The sequence below is a fragment of the Lithobates pipiens genome, unplaced genomic scaffold (genome assembly GCF_037356315.1).
Source record: "Lithobates pipiens isolate NorthernLeopardFrog02 unplaced genomic scaffold, aLitPip1_a1.2 Scaffold_6, whole genome shotgun sequence".
Taxonomy (NCBI): Eukaryota; Metazoa; Chordata; class Amphibia; order Anura; family Ranidae; genus Lithobates; species Lithobates pipiens.
In genome coordinates this window covers 10,474,059-10,494,551 of record NW_027507881.1, presented here as the reverse complement: position 1 = coordinate 10,494,551, position 20,493 = coordinate 10,474,059, and the positions used below count along the sequence as shown (strand labels likewise).

Below are 20,493 nucleotides of genomic sequence, written 5' to 3'. Positions count from 1 at the left end.
TGAGAGATGCTGAGAGAGAGAGGGGGCAGAGAGAGAGATATGGGACAGAGATAAAGGGGAGGGCACAGAGAAAAAGAGAGAGGGGACACAGAGAGAGATATGGGACAGAGATAAAGGGGAGGGCACAGAGAAAGAGAGAGAGGGGGGACAGAGAGAGAGAGAGAGAGAGAGAGAGAGGGGGACAGAGAGAGAGAGAGAGAGAGAGAGAGAGAGAGAGAGGGGGGGGGGCAGAGAGAGAGGGGACACAGAGAGAGAGAGAGGGGACACAGAGAGAGGGGGAGCAGAAAGAGGGGGACACAGGGGCTGAAAAAGAGGAGAGCTGAGAGAAAGGGAGACCTCTAGCTCTGTCCTTATCTGCAATCCCTGCTCTGCCTCCCTGCCCCAGTCTTTGTCTGCAGGTATTCAGTGTATAATTGTGCCCGGTACCTGTCTCCATCCCTGTTCCATCCAGCGGCTCTCTCACAGCCTGCGCCTCTCGCCTGTCCTTATCTTCTGGGCCCACGGTCAGTCTGTTCTTCGGGCCTCACTGTTGAAGGAGGTTTGAGGAGTCCAAGCTCCAGAAGGCGCCAGGGCTGCTGCGCCCCTCTTCAGCCATACAATGAAGCAGTGAAGCTCTTCTCTCCCTCCCATGCGTGCTGTCAGGCCTATAGCCTACCACGCGGAGAATGTGGGGCCGCCCACTCATTCGTGCAGACAGTTTCCTGCACCTCACCGCTGCTTGCTTCTCTCCCTCACGTGCTCTCAGGTCTGTAGCCTTCCGCGCAGAGGCTGCGGAGCCACCCACTCACTCGTGCAGTTAATTTCCTGCCATGTTAGTTAGTTTGCTGCCATGTTCTCCCCACCGTGAACCAGGACCCTCTCGCGTGCCCACAGAGATGGCTCTGCGTGCCAGCCGTGGCACGCGTGCCATAGGTTCGCCATCACTGGTCTATATGGACAACTTTACCCGGATACCTGCATACTTAGAAGCGCCTCTTTTAATCATCAACCATGTGAGTTGCTAAATGTTGTACCTTCATTAAATGTAACCATATTACTACACTTAGAGAAGTCTCTCTTCTCTTTGATGGATTTTGCTTCTAATCCCCCTGTGGAGGCTTCCATTTGTGAATGGACATTTTATGGTTACACAACCTGGTCACATTGCTATCATCTTTTTATATGGACTATAAACTGGAAGACCCATAAATAAATGGTTGTGGAACTAATCATTTGAGTTTCAATTATTTGTTATGGGGAAGTTCGCTTTGATATACAAGTGCTTGGGATTACAAGCATAATTCTGGAACAAATTATGCTTGCAAGCCAAGGTTTTACTGTAGAAGCTAGGCTTCCCCTATTCCTATGCTAATTAACTCGTTGGACTGGTTCAATGGCTCACGACAGGTGATGCTACAGGAAGGAAAGGGAGGGGAAAAAAGGACTTGGGCAGCCACGTGCTCAAGACAAAGGAGCAGCACTAGTAGTTTGGGGACTCAAAACAGAAAGAAGCACAAAAAGCAAAACAGAAGGGTCTTGGCTCAGAGTAGTGCTACACCCTCTCCCAGCCTGAGTGCTGCTGTGCAGGGGATCACAGGAGGCTGATACCAAGACAGCTTCAGTTCCTTATGCTATATCCATATAAAAATAAAAATGTAATACTTGATTAAAAGCATGCATGGATGTTTGTATCTCCTGGAATTCAGCTTTAGTATACTGCATATAGAAATGCTAAGCCGCAAACTACTTTTTTGCTAAATGTTTTCTGTGTGACCAAAAAAAGGTGCATGAATGTGGACCTCAAGGACCAACCACTTTGTAAATAAGTGAAACAACAGAGGGGGACTCACCCACTGGGCACAGGAAACGAACGGAATAGTTAGAGCAGTTTTTGCCCTCGGGTTGCTCCTTATTGATGCACCAGAAGCCCCTGGCCAGACTGTAGTGCACCACTTCTCCTGTCTTGCCTGCTGGCACCCACTCTGTGGTCCGAGCCTCCATGCGGAGGGGCTTTTGGCAAACTCGGCTTGGGTAGTAAAATCTGATAGCATCAAGACGTTCATAGTCTCCATTGCCACCTGGGTGGTCAATGTTGAACCAAGTTGTCCACTCCTGAAACTCTGAAATTTATAGGACACGTTAGGATTAGGTGAACGGGGAAGTAATGTCCATTGACAAGGCACACACAGGAAACCAATGCTTATAGATAGAGCTAAAAGAATATTTATAATTCCCAAAACAGTGACAACACAGAAGTGATTTTTTTATACCATCTTTTTTCTTCACTAGAGGGCTGAGACCTTTCTTGCCGACGCGAATTTTTCTTGTGGAGTGATTCAGCACGCCATCGCTATTGCGAGATCCTATAAATAAAAGAGTATAAATGAAAGGAAATCAGCCCAGGTAAAAAAATAAAAATAAAAAGATTTATATCTGATTTAATTTGATAAATTAATAGATCCTTACAAAGACAGATATATACATATCTAAGTCCATTTATATTTTATATTTCTGTATCTTTCTACTGTACTACTGTATTTATATGTAGACTAATACATTTGTTAAATGTTATATGTGCCTTTAAAGTCCCACTACTTTCCTCCAATCCCCACTATGTAGGACTTATAGGATGTGGCATAAGTAAAAATACAAGTGCTCAGGGGCCCCTTAATGTACGCTAGAGCTGCATGATTAATCGTTAAAGAATCAAGATCGTAAGAGCCGGTTCACACTGCGGGCGATGCGAGGCGACACGACTCGCCACGCCTCGCTCTCGCAAGTCGCCCCCGTTCTGTACAATGGAACCGTTCTGAGAGGAGCGACTCGAGTCGCTCCGACTCAGAAAAAAGGTTCCTGTACTACTTCTGGGCGACCTCGGGACGACTTGCATTGACTTCTATACAGAAGTCATCTGCAAGTTGCCGCTGAGGTCGCGGCAGGTCGTGGCGAGGCAAGTCGGTGTCGCCTCGCCTCGCCTGCAGTGTGAACCGGCCCTAATTCTACCCCCCCCTCCCCCCCTCGCGATCTTAACAAAGCATTTTCCTGATTCGGTGCAGAGAGTTCTCTGCTCAAGCTGACAGATGTCAAAAAAAACAAAAAACAAAACAAAACAGGCAGCCTGCCAAGTTTATGACAACATCGCTTAGACAGCAATAAAGAGAAACATTGTAACACTTGGTCCTTTTAGATCAAAAGAATGAACTTCGCTCTGTAAATGAGGGAAGTTTAACCACTTAAAGACTAAACCTTTTTTCTGACACTTGTTGCTTACAAATTAAAGTATAACTAAAGCCCAAACTTTTTTATTTTTAGTTTTGGATAAAGTAGGTAGGGATTAGAACACCTGTCATTTTTTATTTCTCTCTGTGCGCCCCCCCCCCCCCCCCCATTAAGATTCATCCACTATTTGTCCTATTTACCATTATCATTGAAAGTGAAAGTAAAAGAAAATCCCAAATATTTGGGTAGTCCCCGGAAAAGTAATAGAGGGAAAATCTTCCAATGGGGACACTAGTTCTGGCAGGGGGTCCCCAAGGAATTCCCTTAATTGCAGGGAATTCTTCTCACTTCCTGTTTGACAGGAAGTGAAGTAACATCTCCTCAATGGGACACGTATGGCAAAAAATAAACTCACAGGAGTTATAACCCTCCATTACTCTATCCAAAATGAAAAAGAAAGGTTTGCCTATAGTTCTACTTTAAAAATCAGTATTTTTTGCTAAAAAAATATTTAGATCCCCAAACATGATATATATCTATCTATCTATATATCTCTATCTATCTATCTATCTATCTATCTATCTATCTATCTATCTATCTATCTATCTATCTATCTATCTATCTATCTATCTATCTATCTATCTATCTATCTATCTATCTATCTATCTATCTATATATATATTAGCAGAGACCATAGAGAAGAAAATGGTGGTTGTTGCAATATTGTATGTGTGGCAGCACGCAGGTAAAATCACCTGGTTGTATCCAGGATGGGAAATATGTATGCCCTAGATTCAGGCTTTATGCGGACTTGTACAACTAGAGGGGAGTGCTGGGAGTCCTATAGGGGAAGAGTTAATGAGCCCAGCTGAAGTAAGTGGGCTCATTAAGACCTCTACAAAAAACCCCAGCATGCTTAGGGAGATGCTCCATCCTGGAACCAGTTTTGTGTTTGTATAGACTGGGGAGTGTGACACCTGTTCTGCGTGGTGAGTTAACGCCTGTGTGGAAAACCTCTACAACAGAGACAGAGACAGGGACTGGTGCAGCACAAGGCTGCACTCTGTTGTCAGACAGGGAATCTATGTGTGTAATTAGAGGTCAAGCTGACCAGGATTTATTTTCATGTTTTTTTTTTGTTTGGCTGTTATATTGTTCACTGCATGTAGCATAAATAAACCGCACCTTTTGTTTTTTCCCACCTACAACGCTGTCTGCTGTGCCTGATTTTGTGTTGTGAACCCATCCAGGGGGTCACACACACCCGCTGCCGAGCAAACCCCTCACATATGTCACATTGTATTTGCACAGCGGTCTTTCAAATGAAATAAACTCACAGGGGTTATAACCCTCCATTACTCTATCCAAAATGTAAAAGAAAGTTTTGCCTATAGTCCTACTTTAAAAATCAGGATTTTTTTTTGCTAAAAAAAATACTTAGATCCCCCAAACATATATATATATATATATATATTAACAGAGACCCGAGAGAATAAAATAGTGGTTGTTGCAATATTTTATTTCACATTGTATTTTCACAGCGGTCTTTCAAATGTAATTTTTTTTGGAAACTCACTTTAATAAATTAATAAAAAAACTAAACAGTAAAGATAGCCCAATTTTTTGTATAATGTTAACAATAATGTTACGCCGGGAGAATTGTGAGCGAATCGTGATCTTTATTCTAAGCAAAAAAAAAAAAAATGTGATTCTCATTTTGGCCAGAATCGTGCAGCTCTAATGAACACCAGACCCAGTAATTCCAATTGACCCTTGAACCCTAAACTAGCATGCCACAACCGTTTCCATTGCATGCAGTTGCAGGATGCTTGCAGAATGGCCCCACTCACTTGAATGGGTTGTGATCGGCAGGCAGTCACTCATGATCGACGAGGGGGGGGGGTATAATGAATGACATGGCTGTGGCATGTGTACACACCCTGCTTCTGCCTCTACAGCTAAGGGCAATGGCTGGGGGGGGTGGTAAAACCAGCCACAAGGTTTTACTGCCCCCTCCCCCATCCATTAGGGTGAACGAGACCTCAGAAAGGATATTGCCGGCGGTTGATGTAATAGGTCAGTGGTAGACAACTTTGATTTTATTTTGTCTATAAGATGCTGATGTAATGGCGGGTCACTTTTCTATGTTTTGGCAATAAGTCCCCTGGCGGCGAAATGTCTCCTAATTTATTCTGATATTTACCCAGGGAGCGTATCCACTTATTACAGAGAGCCGGACAGACATAACCATTGAGGTTCAGCCAAAGTATATATGCCAGACCTGTCACTGATCAGGTTCACCGGCAATGATTTTTGTAGCCTATTCGGCCGTATACTCCTGTGCCACCAGGAAGATGGTATTTTTTTTTTTTTGCTGAGCGTGGGCTTCACCGTAAGTAAATATTTTAAGAACAATTTCACCCTGTTGAATAATTTTGAAGATGCGATTTATGTCACAGAAAGAAAAAAAAAAAGTTTGTAAAAAGTTATTTTTTACCTCTTATTTAAAGTGATACTATACAGAAAAGTGTTATTGCCATAATATGGTGTAGGCGGAGTCAGAGATGATTGACACTAGCTTTCATTTTGTTCAGGTGCATCCAAGGCTCTGTTTTTACTTTACAGGTTTTAGCAAATACATTTGATATGATTAACCACTTGCCGCCCGCCCTATAGGCAATTGACGGCTGCAAAGTGGTTTCATAATCCTGACCAGACGTCATATGATTATGAGCCGCTGCGCGCCCCCGGGGGCGCGCATCGCGGTGATCGTTGTTGCGGGGTGTCAGTCTGACACCCGGCAACTACGATCTCAGTAAAGAGTCTCCGACGGAGACTCTTTACCACGTGATCAGCCGTGTCCAATCACGGCTGATCACAGTGTAAATGGGAAGAGCCGGTGATCGGCTTTCCCTCACTCGCGTCTGTCAGACGCGAGTAGAGGAGAGCCGATCAGCTGCTCCTCTGACAGGGGGGATCTGTGCTGATCGATTATCAGCACAGCCCCCCCGAGGATGCCCACACTGGACCACCAGGGACGCCACCAGACCACCAGGGAAAAGGTAATCCTCCCTAGACCACCAGGGATGCCAGTCAGCACAATGGATGCCAATCAGTGCCCATAATGGATGCCAATCAGTGCCCACAATGGGCATCACTGATTGGCATGCATTATTGTTTGGCACTGATTGGCATCCATTACTATAGTATAACACCAATGCCACCTATAAGTGCCCACCTGTGCCGCCTATGAGTGCCCACCTGTGCCGCCTATGAGTGCCCACCCATGCCCATCTGTGCCGCCTATCCATGCCCATCTGTGCCGCCCATCTGTTCCGCCCATCCATGCCAATCTGTGCCAGCTATCAGTGCCAATTTGTGCCACCTATCAGTGTCCGTCCGTGTCGCCCATCCATGTCGCCCATCAGTGCTGCCTATCAGTGCCGCCTATCAGTGCCACATATCAGTGTCCATCAATGCCACCTCATCAGTGCCACATTGGTGCCCATCAGTGCCGCCTTATCAGTGCCCATCAGTGTAGCCCCATCAGTGCCCATCAGTGAAGGAGAAAACATACTTATTTACAAAGTTTTGAAACATATTTTTTTTCAAAATTTTCAGTATTTTTTTATTTGTAGCGCAAAAAATAAAAACCGTAGAGGTGATCAAATACCACCAAAAGAAAGCTCTATTTGTGGGAAAAAAATGATAAAAATTTCATTTGGGTACAGTGTAGCATGACCGCGCAATTGTCATTCAAAGTGCGACAGCGCTGAAAGCTCAAAATTGGTCTGGGCAGGAAGGTGTTTAAGTGCCCCCCGGTATTGAAGTGGTTAATACTGATTTATATAAAAAAAAACACATTTTGCGAGTTTCTTAACCACTTGCTTACTGGGCACTTAAACACCATTCTGCCCAGACCAATTTTCAGCTTTCGGTGCTCTCACACTTTGAATGACAGTTACTCAGTCATGCAACACTGTACCCAAATGAATTTTGTGTCCTTTTTTTCCCACAAATAGAGCTTTCTTTTGGTGGTATTTGATCACCTCTGGGGTTTTTATTTTTTGCGCTATAAATGAAAAAAGACCGAAAATTTTGAAAAAAAAACGCATATTTCTTTGTTTCTGTGACAGAATTATGCAAATTATTAATTTTTCTTCATAAATTTTGGCCACAATTTATACTGCTACATATCTTTGGTAAAAATAACCCAAATTAGTGGATATTATTTGGTCTTTGTGAAAGTTAGAGAGTCTACAAGCTGTGGTGCGAATCGCACAAAATTGATCACATCTGATGTACTGGTGGCCTATCTCGCTTCTTGTGACCCGAACAAGTCAGGAAAGTACAAATACCCCCCAAATTACCCCTTTTTGGAAAGTAGACATTCCAAGGTATTTAGTAAGAGGCATAGTGAGCTTTTTGATGTTGTCATTTTTTTCCCACAATTCTTTGCAAAATTAAGATTTTAAATTTTTTTTTTTTCTCCACAAAATTGTCATTGTAATAGGTTATTTCTCTCACGTGGCATGTGTATACCACAAATGACACCCCCCAAAAAATTCTGCTACTCCTCCTGAGTATTACAATACCACATGTGTGGGACTTTTTCACAGCCTGGCCACATAGAGAGGCCCAACATGCAGGTAGCGCCATCATGTGTTCTAGGAACATAAATTACACATCTAACTTGTTGACTATTTATTACACTTTTGAAGCACCAGGACAATGACACGTGACACTGATGACAGATGGCACTGATATGTGGCAATGATGACACTTATACGTGGCACTGATGACAGGTGGCACTGATGACAGATGGCACTGATGACAGATGGCACTAATATGTGGCACTGATGACACGTGGCACTTATACGTAGCACTGACGACACGTGGCACTTATACATGGCACTGAAGACACGTGGCACTAATACGTGCCACCGATGACAGATGGCACTAATACGTGGCACTAATACGTGCCACCGATGACAGATGCCACTAATACATGGCACCGATGACGCGTGACACTGATGACAGATGGCACTGATAAGTGGCATTGATGACACGTGACACTGACAACAGATGGCACGTGACACTGACAGGTGGCACTGATGACAAATGGCACTGATACGTGGCACTGATGACAGATGGCACTATGTGGCACTGATGACAGGTGGCACTGACGGCAGGTGGCACTGACGGCAGGTGGCACTGGGGGCAGGTAGCACTGGGGTGGATGGCACTGGGGTGGATGGCACTGGGGGCAGGTAGCACTGGGGTGGATGGCACTGGGGGCAGGTGGCACTGGAGGCAGGTGGCACTGGGGGCAGGTAGCACTGGGGTGGATGGCACTGGGGGCAGGTAGCACTGGGGTGGATGGCACTGGGGGCAGGTAGCACTGGGGTGGATGGAACTGGGGTGGATGGCACTGGGGTGGATGGCACTGGGGAAGATGGCACTGGGGCAGATGGCACTGGGGCGGATGGCACTGGGGCGGATGGCACTTTTTATTTTATTTTTTTCCTTTTTTTTTTTTTTTCCTTACTACAAGCAGAACGGCTGCCGCTGCAGCCGTTCATCTCTCCCCTCTCACACTGTCTGTGTGAGGAGGGAGAGCGGCGCTGCGAGATGATCTCATATGTTTACATATGAGATCATCTCCCATTGGACACGCCGATCACGCTGTAAACGGCCGCTGTGATTGGCCGTTTACAGCGATCTGTGTTTGCCTGTCCCCGGGGGACACGGCGAACACAGAACTTCCGCGATGCGCGCCCGCGGCGGCGCGCATTGCGGAAGTAAACATCAGGCCGTCCAGGGACGACCACCCGGACGAACGTGCCTGCTCTACGGCCGTCATTCGGCTATAGGGCGGGCGCGAGGTGGTTAATGAATGCAATCAATTAGCATACTATATCCTGACCCCATAGTAATAAGCAATAGGAAGACATGGAGGAGGGAGGGAGGGGAGTGTCATTTTCCACTGTGTATATGTCCACATGTGTGACTCTATAGTCACGTGTTCTGCACAGATAAGAAAAAGGCAGAAATTAAAGACCTTAGAAGGGAATTGAAACTGCAGGATGCTCAGTAGAGGACACCAGCTGGTCTAAACAATCTGCGCCTGCAATGGGGACACAGAGAAGACAGGAGGGGCAGCTGAAGGTAGGATCAACCAGGTATATTTCACTCTACACAAAATCAAAGCTTCATGCCGCGTACACTCGACCGGACTTTCAGGCAGAAAAGGTCAGACGGTCTTCCTCACGGACTTTCGACTGAGTTACGGAATAACTCACACACGAACGGACTAAAGTTCGTTCGACAGTCTGTTCGTTTTGAACGTGATGACGTAAGACGGGACTAGAAAAGGAAGTTCAATAGACAGTAGCCAATAGCTGCCCTTGTGTCGTATTTGGTCAGTCGGACCAGCATACAGATGAACGGTTTTCCCGATAGGAATTGAGTCAGTCAGACAGATTTGAAACATGTTCTATTTCTAGGTCCGTCTGATTTTTTTTAAAGAAAAACGATCGGACTATCCCACAAACCATCAGACTATCTGACGGAATGATTCCTTCAGACCTAGTCTGCCGGAAGGTCCGGTCGTGTGTATGCGGCATAAGTGTCTTTGTGGGTATGCACACTCTGTTATATAGAATGTAATGAGAGTTTTTCATAGTCTGGATTTAATCTTTTGCATACTTTTGAAGTATCCATTGAGTTTGTTTTTTTATGTTTAAATTGTTGCTATTGCCAGGTAGGTGTGTATTTGGCTTTTTCAAAGTGGAACTAAACTTCCAAAAGGGAGTTAGTTAGCTCCGCTTTAACACTCCCCCCTCCACAAGCAGAACTGTGGTATTTTTTTTTTGTTTCTTCCTATTTTTTTTTAAATCTTTTTGATTTAACACCCCCCCCCCCCCCCGACATAAAATTGATCAACAATATGATTATATATATCAGGAGGCAGGAAAGGGAGAGGCTAATTGGGTACTAGAAGAACCATAGAGAAGGTTACAATCAGACACTTCCTACATGAGACCCGAGAAGAAAAAATTTCTAAAAAGTATAAAAAAAAGAGAAAAAGTATAAAAAAAAGTCAAGAAAGAGAAAAAAGTTTAAAAAAAGTATCTAAAAAATATAAAAAATTTAAAGAAAGTATCAAAAAAAGATAAAAAGGATAACAGAAAAAATTAAAAGGTATAAAAAAATAAGGTAAAGGAAAAGTATCAAAAAGAGAAAACAGTATAAAAAGAATGAAACAAAGAGAAAAGAGTTTAAAAAAGTATCTAAAAAAAAATAAAAAGTATCAAAAAAGAGAAAAAAAGTTTAAAAACAGTATAAAAAAAAATAAAAAGTGTAAAATGTGCCAAAAAAGAGAAAATGTATCAAAAGAATTAAAGAAAGACAAAAGAGTTTTAAAAAAGTATATAAAAAAAGAAAAAACGTATAAGGCCTCATGTATACTGCTGCTGGTAAACGGACGTTTAGGAGCAGTTGGGCATTTTTTTCAACTACCCCTGAACTCTACTCTATGTTATCTTATCAGTACATGTACACAGGGATTGTTTATAGTCGTTTCTAAGCAGTTGCATTTAGAGGCTTTTTTTGGAACCCCCAAAAAAATGCGTTCAGAAGCTGTGTTTAGAGGCATTTCAAACGCCAAATGCGGCTAAACGCGTTTAGGCGCGTTTTTTCGCCTAGTAGTGTCTTTTTTTAAAGGGAAACAATTTTACTTAATAATTTTGAGCCTGGAAAATGCTAAAAACACACCAAAAACTAAATTATCACTGTATGCAAGCTTGATATACCATGTGATATCCCCCTCATCAGCCAATTATGCTGTACGATACACATTCTCTGGGTAATTACACAGCTGAGCATACATATTAGAAAAGTATCCTGTTGAGCCATCAATGGATGTGTCTTTGGAGCCTCAGCAAAAGCAACATCAGGAGCATTTCCTCACACATGAGGAGCATTTCCTCACACATCAGAAGCATTTCCTCACATATGAGGAGCATTTCCTCACACATGAGGAGCATTTCCTCACACATCAGAAGCATTTCCTCACATATGAGGAGCATTTCCTCACACATCAGGAGCATTTCCTCACACATCAGAAGCATTTCCTCACATATGAGGAGCATTTCCTCACACATCAGGAGCATTTCCTCACACATCAGAAGCATTTCCTCACACATGAGGAGCATTTCCTCACACATCAGGAGCATTTCCTCACATATGAGGAGCATTTCCTCACACATGAGGAGTATTTCCTCACACATCAGAAGCATTTCCTCACATATGAGGAGCATTTCCTCACACATCAGGAGCATTTCCTCACACATCAGGAGCATTTCCTCACATATGAGGAGCATTTCCTCACACATGAGGAGTATTTCCTCACACATCAGAAGCATTTCCTCACATATGAGGAGCATTTCCTCACACATCAGGAGCATTTCCTCACACATCAGAAGCATTTCCTCACACATCAGAAGCATTTCCTCACACATCAGGAGCATTTCCTCACACATCAGGAGCATTTTCTCACACATCAGAAGCATTTTCTCACACATCAGAAGCATTTCCTCACACATCGGGGGCATTTCCTCACACGTCAGGAGCATTTCCTCACATACGAGGAGCATTTCCTCACACATCAGGAGCATTTCCTCACACTTGCGCATCATGAGATCCATATTAACAAGCCAACCAAAAAAATAACAGCTAGCTACAAGCACACTGTTTTCTCAGCTGCTACTCACATTGTTCTCTCACAGAATGGCTGAAATAATAAATACTTGTTTTTAGCGTTTTTAGGAAATTGAGATATTGCTTTATGGGAGAACCTTTCTTTTGAAGCACTACAATCCATCTTACCTACCTGGAAGTACATTATTGGGTAAACCATTTTTAAATTGATATTAGGTAATCCCTAATATGCATAACACCAGATTTATTTATTCAGTGTAATCTTGTTTTTCTTTTAACAGACCACCATCTCTGAAGAAGACCCCCTCTGGGGTCGAAACGCGTTAGCTTTATGCTCTCACTGTTATCTACTCATACAGTGTAACATAGTTGTGTCTGTTATTTTACTTCCATGTGACATTATATGTACTTTATATACATGATTTTGTCTGTTATCCAAGTGTTCAGGTGAAGCTCATGTTTGTTTTTACCAATTATTATTATTAAAATACCTTTTATACTACTTCTATTGGCTTCTATTACTGTCTCTTGCTGCCTAAAAACCCCGCTTGTGGGGGAACTAGTTCTATTTGTATCTACTTGGGGTGAGCAGCACCCTCCTAGCTTCTTATAGCACTGTGTTCTTATTTGATTGCTAATCAGACTGGGTGGATAAACACCCTTTTCCTTTTCTTCTTTTCTCTTTCTTTTTCTTTTTTCTTTTCTCTTCATACGATCCCTTTCCTTTTCTCTCCCCCGAATTGAACACAGGAGGGTCAAACATGAGCTTGGCCTAGCACAATTAACATTGAGGAATTGATTTGTCCTTATATGTATATTTTTATGCAAACACTGTTATGGTAAATAAGAATATGTTTCAAGGTAATGATTGGGATCTGTTGATGTTAGGGTATGAAACAGAATTTGAGAAAAATGATCGGGTTGATACTGAGATTACTACTTTGACTTTCAAACTAATGAGAACACTTGAAAGAAAATCAGCACTATTTTGGCACATCAAATCGTTCGAAAGATATAAGAATGAAAAGATTAACCCATTGGGTCTCAGGGTCCAAATTTTTCCAAATATAGATCTAATTAGCAATGAATGTAAAACAGAATGGGAGGCCAACCTAAATGCTTGCTCTCAGCAAATGATGACTATCCTTGTCAAGGAGTACACCAGGCAGATTGAACTCCTCGACAAGGAGATTCACACCTTGGAAATGGCTTTACAACCCTATGCGTCACATACTCTAGCTCTAGAAACCCGGACCAAACTCCGGGATGACTTATCTATCTATAATAAAAATATTTTACGTAAAAAGGAATCTAAATACTGGAGGGACAAATTTGCCTTCTCAGAGGGACGAGCCTATAAATGGAGTACTAACATACAATCCAAAAAGAATGTTAATGGAAAGATACATCCTCCCAATAAGAACACGAATAAATCCAAGGACCTGTCTAAACCTAATGAACCAACTAAACAGGTGCAAAAATCACGGGGAAAGTTTAAAAGGAACCGTAGCAATAAAGATTCCCCTGAAGGTAACACTAAAAAACGCATTACCGATAATACCCCAACAGGGAGACCCGAGAACGGTCGGGATTTGCATACAGATGCACAGGAGGCATTTGCATTTGGGGAAGCTCCATGCAAATACCCCGATGACATAGGCACTTCCACATGTGACAATGGGTCACGTAGTGGGAGAGAAAGGGATGCCCCGATATTCCAAGGGGAACCTAATCGCAATATCGAGGCTATTTGTAACAATGGGATATCTAATGGACATGCTAGGGACATTGTGGCACCCAACCTAGAACCAGGTCAGAGCTCTTTAAACCCGAAACGGGGATTTCCCTCACCCCATTCAAACAAGGGAACAGGAAATTTGGACGCATTTGTCACACGGATTCAGGTGAATCACTCAGTGTGATTAATCTTTCGTCCTATGCACTATCTACGGTTGAAAGTGATGTTCTGGCACGCGGCCTGACATTTTGCCCACAGGCAAACCTAGACCCCTTTGGGGCCATTATTGACATCCAACTATTTGCACGCAGGCTCTTACTAAAAAGCCTGCATACAAAAAGCACTACTGACATCGACATTACCGACTGGTCAAGGTTTAGTATGAGGGAATTTAAGGCCCTACGGGACTTAACACTCCTATACGAAGAAAACAACACAGTGGACCTTATAGACCAAATAGACTTGGAAGCGCTACTCGAAAAGGCTGATGAATCCACACATAAAATTCAGCATAATTTCAAGAAACCCTCAGGGAAATTTCCTCCCTTGAGTTTAAATTCAAATATTGACATATTTGTTAAATTAGTAGCTAGGGACATCTGTAAATTGGCATATAGGAAATCGGATCCTGATAATCTAAATAAAGAGGAAGCTAAAGCCCTTGATATGCTGACAAAAAATGCCAACATTACAATAAAACCCTCCGATAAGGGGGGGAACGTAGTCCTAATGGATAATTCAGACTACGTACGGATGTGTCAAGATATCTTAGACAATAAAGAATGGTACAAGGTCATTCCAAATAAACTAATACAGACCTACTATGATAAATTCTATGATTTCATTGACACAGCTCTTACTAAGGGAGGCATTACAAGGGAACAACATGCCTTTGTCAGAACGAAACATCCTAGGGTACCTACCTTTTACAGCTTACCCAAGATCCACAAATGTCAATCACGACCACCCGGTCGGCCGATTGTCTCGGGGAGAGGTGGAATAGCTGAAAATCTCAGCAAAGTCATCGACTCATATTTGCAACCATTTGTCATATGTATGCCTTCGTATGTGAAGGATACGACACATTTGTTACAGACAATCGAAAATTATACCCTAACTGACAAGTCCATTTTGGTGGCCATTGATGTGGAGGCTCTATATAGCTCCATCCCACACAATTGTGGGGTTGAAGTGATATGGAACCTACTCCAAACCAGCGGTAAACATGCATGTGAGGTGAATGAATTCATCGTAAATGGTTTGAATTACATCTTACATCATAACTTTTTTCTATTTGACAATTCCCACTACCTCCAGGTGCAGGGCGTGGCCATGGGTACATGTTGTGCCCTGGCTTACGCCAACCTGTACCTGGGGGAGTGGGAAAAATCCCTCCTGGGTGATGAGGGCCTTGTCGGGTACACGCGTCACATTGCTATGTGGCGCCGGTACATCGACGATGTCCTCATCATCTGGGAGGGATCAGAGACGGTTTTATTGGAATTTGAATCTTGTATCAATACAAACAAGTACAATTTAAAATTTACCATGATGCATGGCACCCAGAGCATTACGTTCTTGGATGTCATCATAGGCCGCACCCCTGAAAATTCTATTTACACTTCACTATACCGGAAGAGTACAGCGGGCAATACGGTGCTACATGCCGACAGCTTCCATCCCATCGCCTTGAAACAGTCCATACCATATGGGCAGTACCTGCGTCTTCGCAGGAATTGCTCCAATGATAGCCTCTTCAGAGAAGAAGCCTATAAACTTCAGATTAGATTCTTAGCACGCGGGTACAGCCGCTCATGTTTGCGAAGGGCGTTTAATAAGGTGGTAACCCTATCTCGTAAGGATCTTCTGTTTTCCAAAAAGACACGCGATGACCCTATAGGCAATCTACCTAGGATCACGATGCGCTTTACCAAACAACACAACATTATCTACAACATTATTCAAAAACATTGGCCCATTCTAACCGATGATCCCAAAATTGGACGTCTTGTTGCTACACGTCCCTCTATTTCTTTCAAGAGGGCCACATCACTGCACGACAGATTAGTGCAAAGTGAGTATATGAGTGCGGAAAAGAGATCCAAACACTGTTCAGTTTTTGGCTCTTTTCCTTGCAACCATTGCTCATGCTGTAAGTACATTAGACGGGAGAAGATCTTTTGCCTACCAAATGGTGGCATCTTTCGACCCATTCATTTTGTAAACTGCCAAACACGTGGAATAGTATATCTCATGGAATGCGAATGTGGGGCATACTATGTGGGTAAAACCAAGCAGGAATTCCACCGTCGCGTATCCAAACACGTGTACAGTATGGAAATTGGCAATTATTATTTGCCAGTTGGTCGACATGTTGTAACAGTACATAACTATAAGATGCCGAAATTTACATTTGTGGCCTTAGATCGTATACACATACCGGCCCGGGGTGGGGATTGGAACAAGGTCTTATTGCAACGGGAACAGAGGTGGATACATAATTTGGGCGCCACCTCTGCCCCGGGCTTAAATGAATCGATCTCTTTTGCCCCCTTCCTCAAAGGTTTTTCCTCCGGAAGAACACAATAAAGCCTCCCTTGCTTTATAGTGGGGGCCTTACCTTTCCCCTACCCGGGCCTCTCCTTTCTTCCCTTTTTCCCTTTATCATTACATCTCAGGCTCTTTTTCTGTATCCATCAACAGAGTATTCGGGATTGTTTTGTATATGCAATGTATCCTTATACCAATAATTACCCAGAAAAACCATGTGTTTAACTGTCATGCGTTTCAATTGATGTACATTTTACTATAGTTTGCATATTTGCTCCGTTCAGGCTCTTGATAGAGACTTATATTTACATGACAATAGATGCCATTAAACTTTGAAGAGTATTATGGAATTATACAACCTGATTGGTGAATTCCACTTGGCTTTTTATGATGGTATGCCCCGACCTGCCACCTACCTCTCTTTTTCCCCCACCCTTGGATCTTCTTCCCCTTCACGAGCACAACCTCCTTTTAATTTCAATATTTTTTTTTTTTTTTTTCCCAGAAGATCCCGGGTGGGTATTTAGGGGGTATCTGGCTAGTCTCGGCTTTTTTGACATCGCTTAATATTAATTTTTATTTTATTTTATAACAACTTTTTTTCTTCCGGTGAGAATATGTCTCTCTTCCCTCGAAATCTCTAATGGTCCTTTGCCAGGTTGCGGAGGGAGGGAGGGGCTAATGTGTCTGCCCCCTGCTCTGACTCCCCGGCAAGGGCAGGAGGGGTCTTTGCCTGTATATTACGGACAGGCCTCTCCATTGGTTCCCCCTCCCCCCTTGTGGAGGGATGGTGGACGTGCATTCCCTTGCCGGTGGCATCCTCGGACACTTCCGGGCGCGTACCTCGGGCGCGTCCGCTCGTTTGGGCGAACGTGCGTGATATACACTTCGCGCGCGTCCGTTCGATCGAACGGACGTGCGCGACGTTGTGACGCCACGTTTTTGCGACGGAAGTGACGAAATTTCGGGGCCGGTTTCCGGCCTTCCAGGACGCCGGGGCGGCCACACGAGGCTGATCCTACTCAGGCAGCCAACACGTTTGGATACGCCGACTGATTGGTGGGCGTTTGCACCTGCAGCCAATCTCCAGGCTTTATATACGAACCTTCATTCATAGGAGGTGTATATTCATCCAGGAGGAAAGAAACCTGTATCCGTGGTTAGGTGAGCACCTATTTTCCCTTTGTATTTGACCTATACTTGGTGATATACTGCACCAAAACAAGCCTTTTTTTTTTTTTTTTTGGCTGTTCAATATGAGGACTGATCCAAACTAATTTGCAGATCGGACTTCAGGAAACACGTTGTAGGGGCTGCGCCAGTTACCACTTGTGGTCTGGCGCCTAAGTCGCCGTCCCTCATCTTTACTTTCTGGAACAGTCTCCCATTAGGTCCTACAATTCAGGTAATAACCTCACCACCCGCCTGGCTATTCCAATGACACTAATACACTGGTGCGGTATTTTCCTACACACCACATTCACACACCTTTTTCATATGTATATACTACTATGCACTTGACACTCTTATTGATTATGTCCCCCATCTCTGTCACCTAGTTTAGCGCATCTTGTTTTTGCACACTTTCACATGCGGTGTCTTTTTGTTTGTTTGTTGCATGACCCGCATATACTATTACTTATTCATGTTTTCACTTTCTCACCATTCCTTTACGCACTTTTTCATTTTATCTCTCTATTCAAGCGCCTACTCATACCGCTTCCACACATTCCACTTCCCATCATATTATGGATACACACCTGCACACTCACTCACCCTAGGCCATCTTTTCCCTTTTTCCCTTGTTCCCCTACTTCTTAGGCTTCTTGGACTCCCAGGCGTGGTTTCTCCTTTCCCCCCCTCCTCTTTCTCTCTATGTCTGGGCTTTAGCAAGCATGTTATGTGGACATTTAGGCAATTGGGGGTGCAGATGTGTATATGTATATGTGCACATATGCACAACCCTTGGCATACATAACAGGGATATGATACTATTATCCCCATAGTACGTATGCACTTCATGTCTCCAACACTAAATAATCCTTGCTTTCAATTATTTAATTAATTAATTTTTTGCCACTATTGGGATTTTGCTGCAGGTGTGACCCGCCATATCTTCGGTGTACCCTCACTCGTACCTACCCCCCCGGAGCTTCCCTCTCTGGGGGGCAAGGCAATAGTGTGACCTCCCGTGAGTCACGTCAGTAGGTGTACGACACTGCCTCTTCTTCCGTCTGGCACCTTGGCAATACATACGGACCAAGCACCATTCAAGATGTGTAAAGGAAATTGAGATATTGCTTTATGGGAGAACCTTTCTTTTGAAGCACTACAATCCATCTTACCTACCTGGAAGTACATTATTGGGTAAACCATTTTTAAATTGATATTAGGTAATCCCTAATATGCATAACACCGGATTTATTTATTCAGTGTAATCTTGTTTTTCTTTTAACAGACCACCATCTCTGAAGAAGACCCCCTCTGGGGTCGAAACGCGTTAGCTTTATGCTCTCACTGTTATCTACTCATACAGTGTAACATAGTTGTGTGTGTTATTTTACTTCCATGTGACATTATATGTACTTTATATACATGATTTTGTCTGTTATCCAAGTGTTCAGGTGAAGCTCATGTTTGTTTTTACCAATTATTATTATTAAAATACCTTTTATACTACTTCTATTGGCTTCTATTACTGTCTCTTGCTGCCTAAAAACCCCGCTTGTGGGGGAACTAGTTCTATTTGTATCTACTTGGGGTGAGCAGCACCCTCCTAGCTTCTTATAGCACTGTGTTCTTATTTGATTACACATCAGAAGCATTTCCTCACACATGAGGAGCATTTCCTCACACATCAGAAGCATTTCCTCACATATGAGGAGCATTTCCTCACACATCAGGAGCATTTCCTCACACATCAGGAGCATTTCCTCACATATGAGGAGCATTTCCTCACACATGAGGAGCATTTCCTCACACATGAGGAGTATTTCCTCACACATCAGAAGCATTTCCTCACATATGAGGAGCATTTCCTCACACATCAGGAGCATTTCCTCACACATCAGAAGCATTTCCTCACACATCAGGAGCATTTCCTCACACATCAGGAGCATTTCCTCACACATCAGAAGCATTTTCTCACACATCAGAAGCATTTCCTCACACATCGGGGGCATTTCCTCACACGTCAGGAGCATTTCCTCACATACGAGGAGCATTTCCTCACACATCAGGAGCATTTCCTCACACTTGCGCATCATGGATCCATATTAACAAGCCAACCAAAAAAATAACAGCTAGCTACAAGCACACTGTTTTCTCAGCTGCTACTCACATTGTTCTCTCACAGAATGGCTGAAATAATAAATACTTGTTTTTAGCGCTTTCTAATCATTTGGGAAGGTCTCCTGAGGTTATCTTTGGTAAACGCTCCTGAACGCAAACGCAGCTTTTAAAACGCTGCTAAACACACGTTTTTAAACGTGGATTACTAGCTGTGATGTTCCAGCGTTCGGGAGAGGTTGAGAAACGTCCCGTGTACATGGAGCCTAAAAAGTATATATAAAAAAAAAAGATAAAATGTTTTAAAAAGTATAAAAAAGAGAAAAAGTATCAAAAAAAGTATCAGAAAGGAGAAAAAGTATAAAAAGTATAAAAAAAAAAAGAGAAAAAGTATAAGAAAAAAAGTATAAAATGTATCAAAACAGTAAAAAGTAAAGAAAAAAGTATCAAAAACAAAAGAAAAGAATTTAAAAAAGTATAAAAAAAAAGAAGAAAACGTATAAAAAGTATCAACAAAAAGAGAAAAAAAAATTAAAAACACAGTTTAAAAAAATCTAAAATGTTTTAAAAAAGAGAAAAAGTATCAAAAGAATGAAACAAAGAGAAAAGACTTTTTAAAAAAAAAAGTATATAAAAAAGAAAACATATAAAAAGTATTAAAAAAAAGAGAAAATGTTTTAAAAAGTATCAAAAAAGAGAAAAAGTATAAAAATAACCAGAAAGGAGAAAGAATAAAAAGTATAAAAAAAGGGAAAAAGTATAAGAAAATAAAAGAAAAAAGTATAAAAAGTATCAAAACAGTAAAAAGTAAAGAAAAAAGTATCACAAACAGAAAAAGGTATAAAAAGAACCAAAAAAAAGAGAAAAGAGTTTAAAAAAGTATAAAAAATTAAGAAAAAGTATAAAAAGTATAATATAAAAAAAGAGAAAAAGTTTAAAAACAGTATATAAAAAAGAAAACATAAAAAGTATCAAAAAAAGAGAAAAAAGTTTAAAAT

The 20,493-nt window shown here is 42.4% G+C and overlaps 1 protein-coding gene across 1 annotated transcript in view; it reads right to left on the bottom strand.

The window, feature by feature from the left end:
- Positions 1-20,493, bottom strand: part of LOC143958223 (cartilage intermediate layer protein 1-like) — a 148,108-nt gene that overhangs the window by 51,852 nt on the left and 75,763 nt on the right. Inside the window, exons 3-4 of the mRNA XM_077467720.1 lie at positions 2,250-2,342; positions 1,830-2,099 (exon numbers count right to left, since the gene is read on the bottom strand). Coding sequence (XP_077323846.1) covers positions 1,830-2,099; positions 2,250-2,342 — 363 coding nt within the window. The remainder of the gene's footprint in view (positions 1-1,829; positions 2,100-2,249; positions 2,343-20,493) is intronic.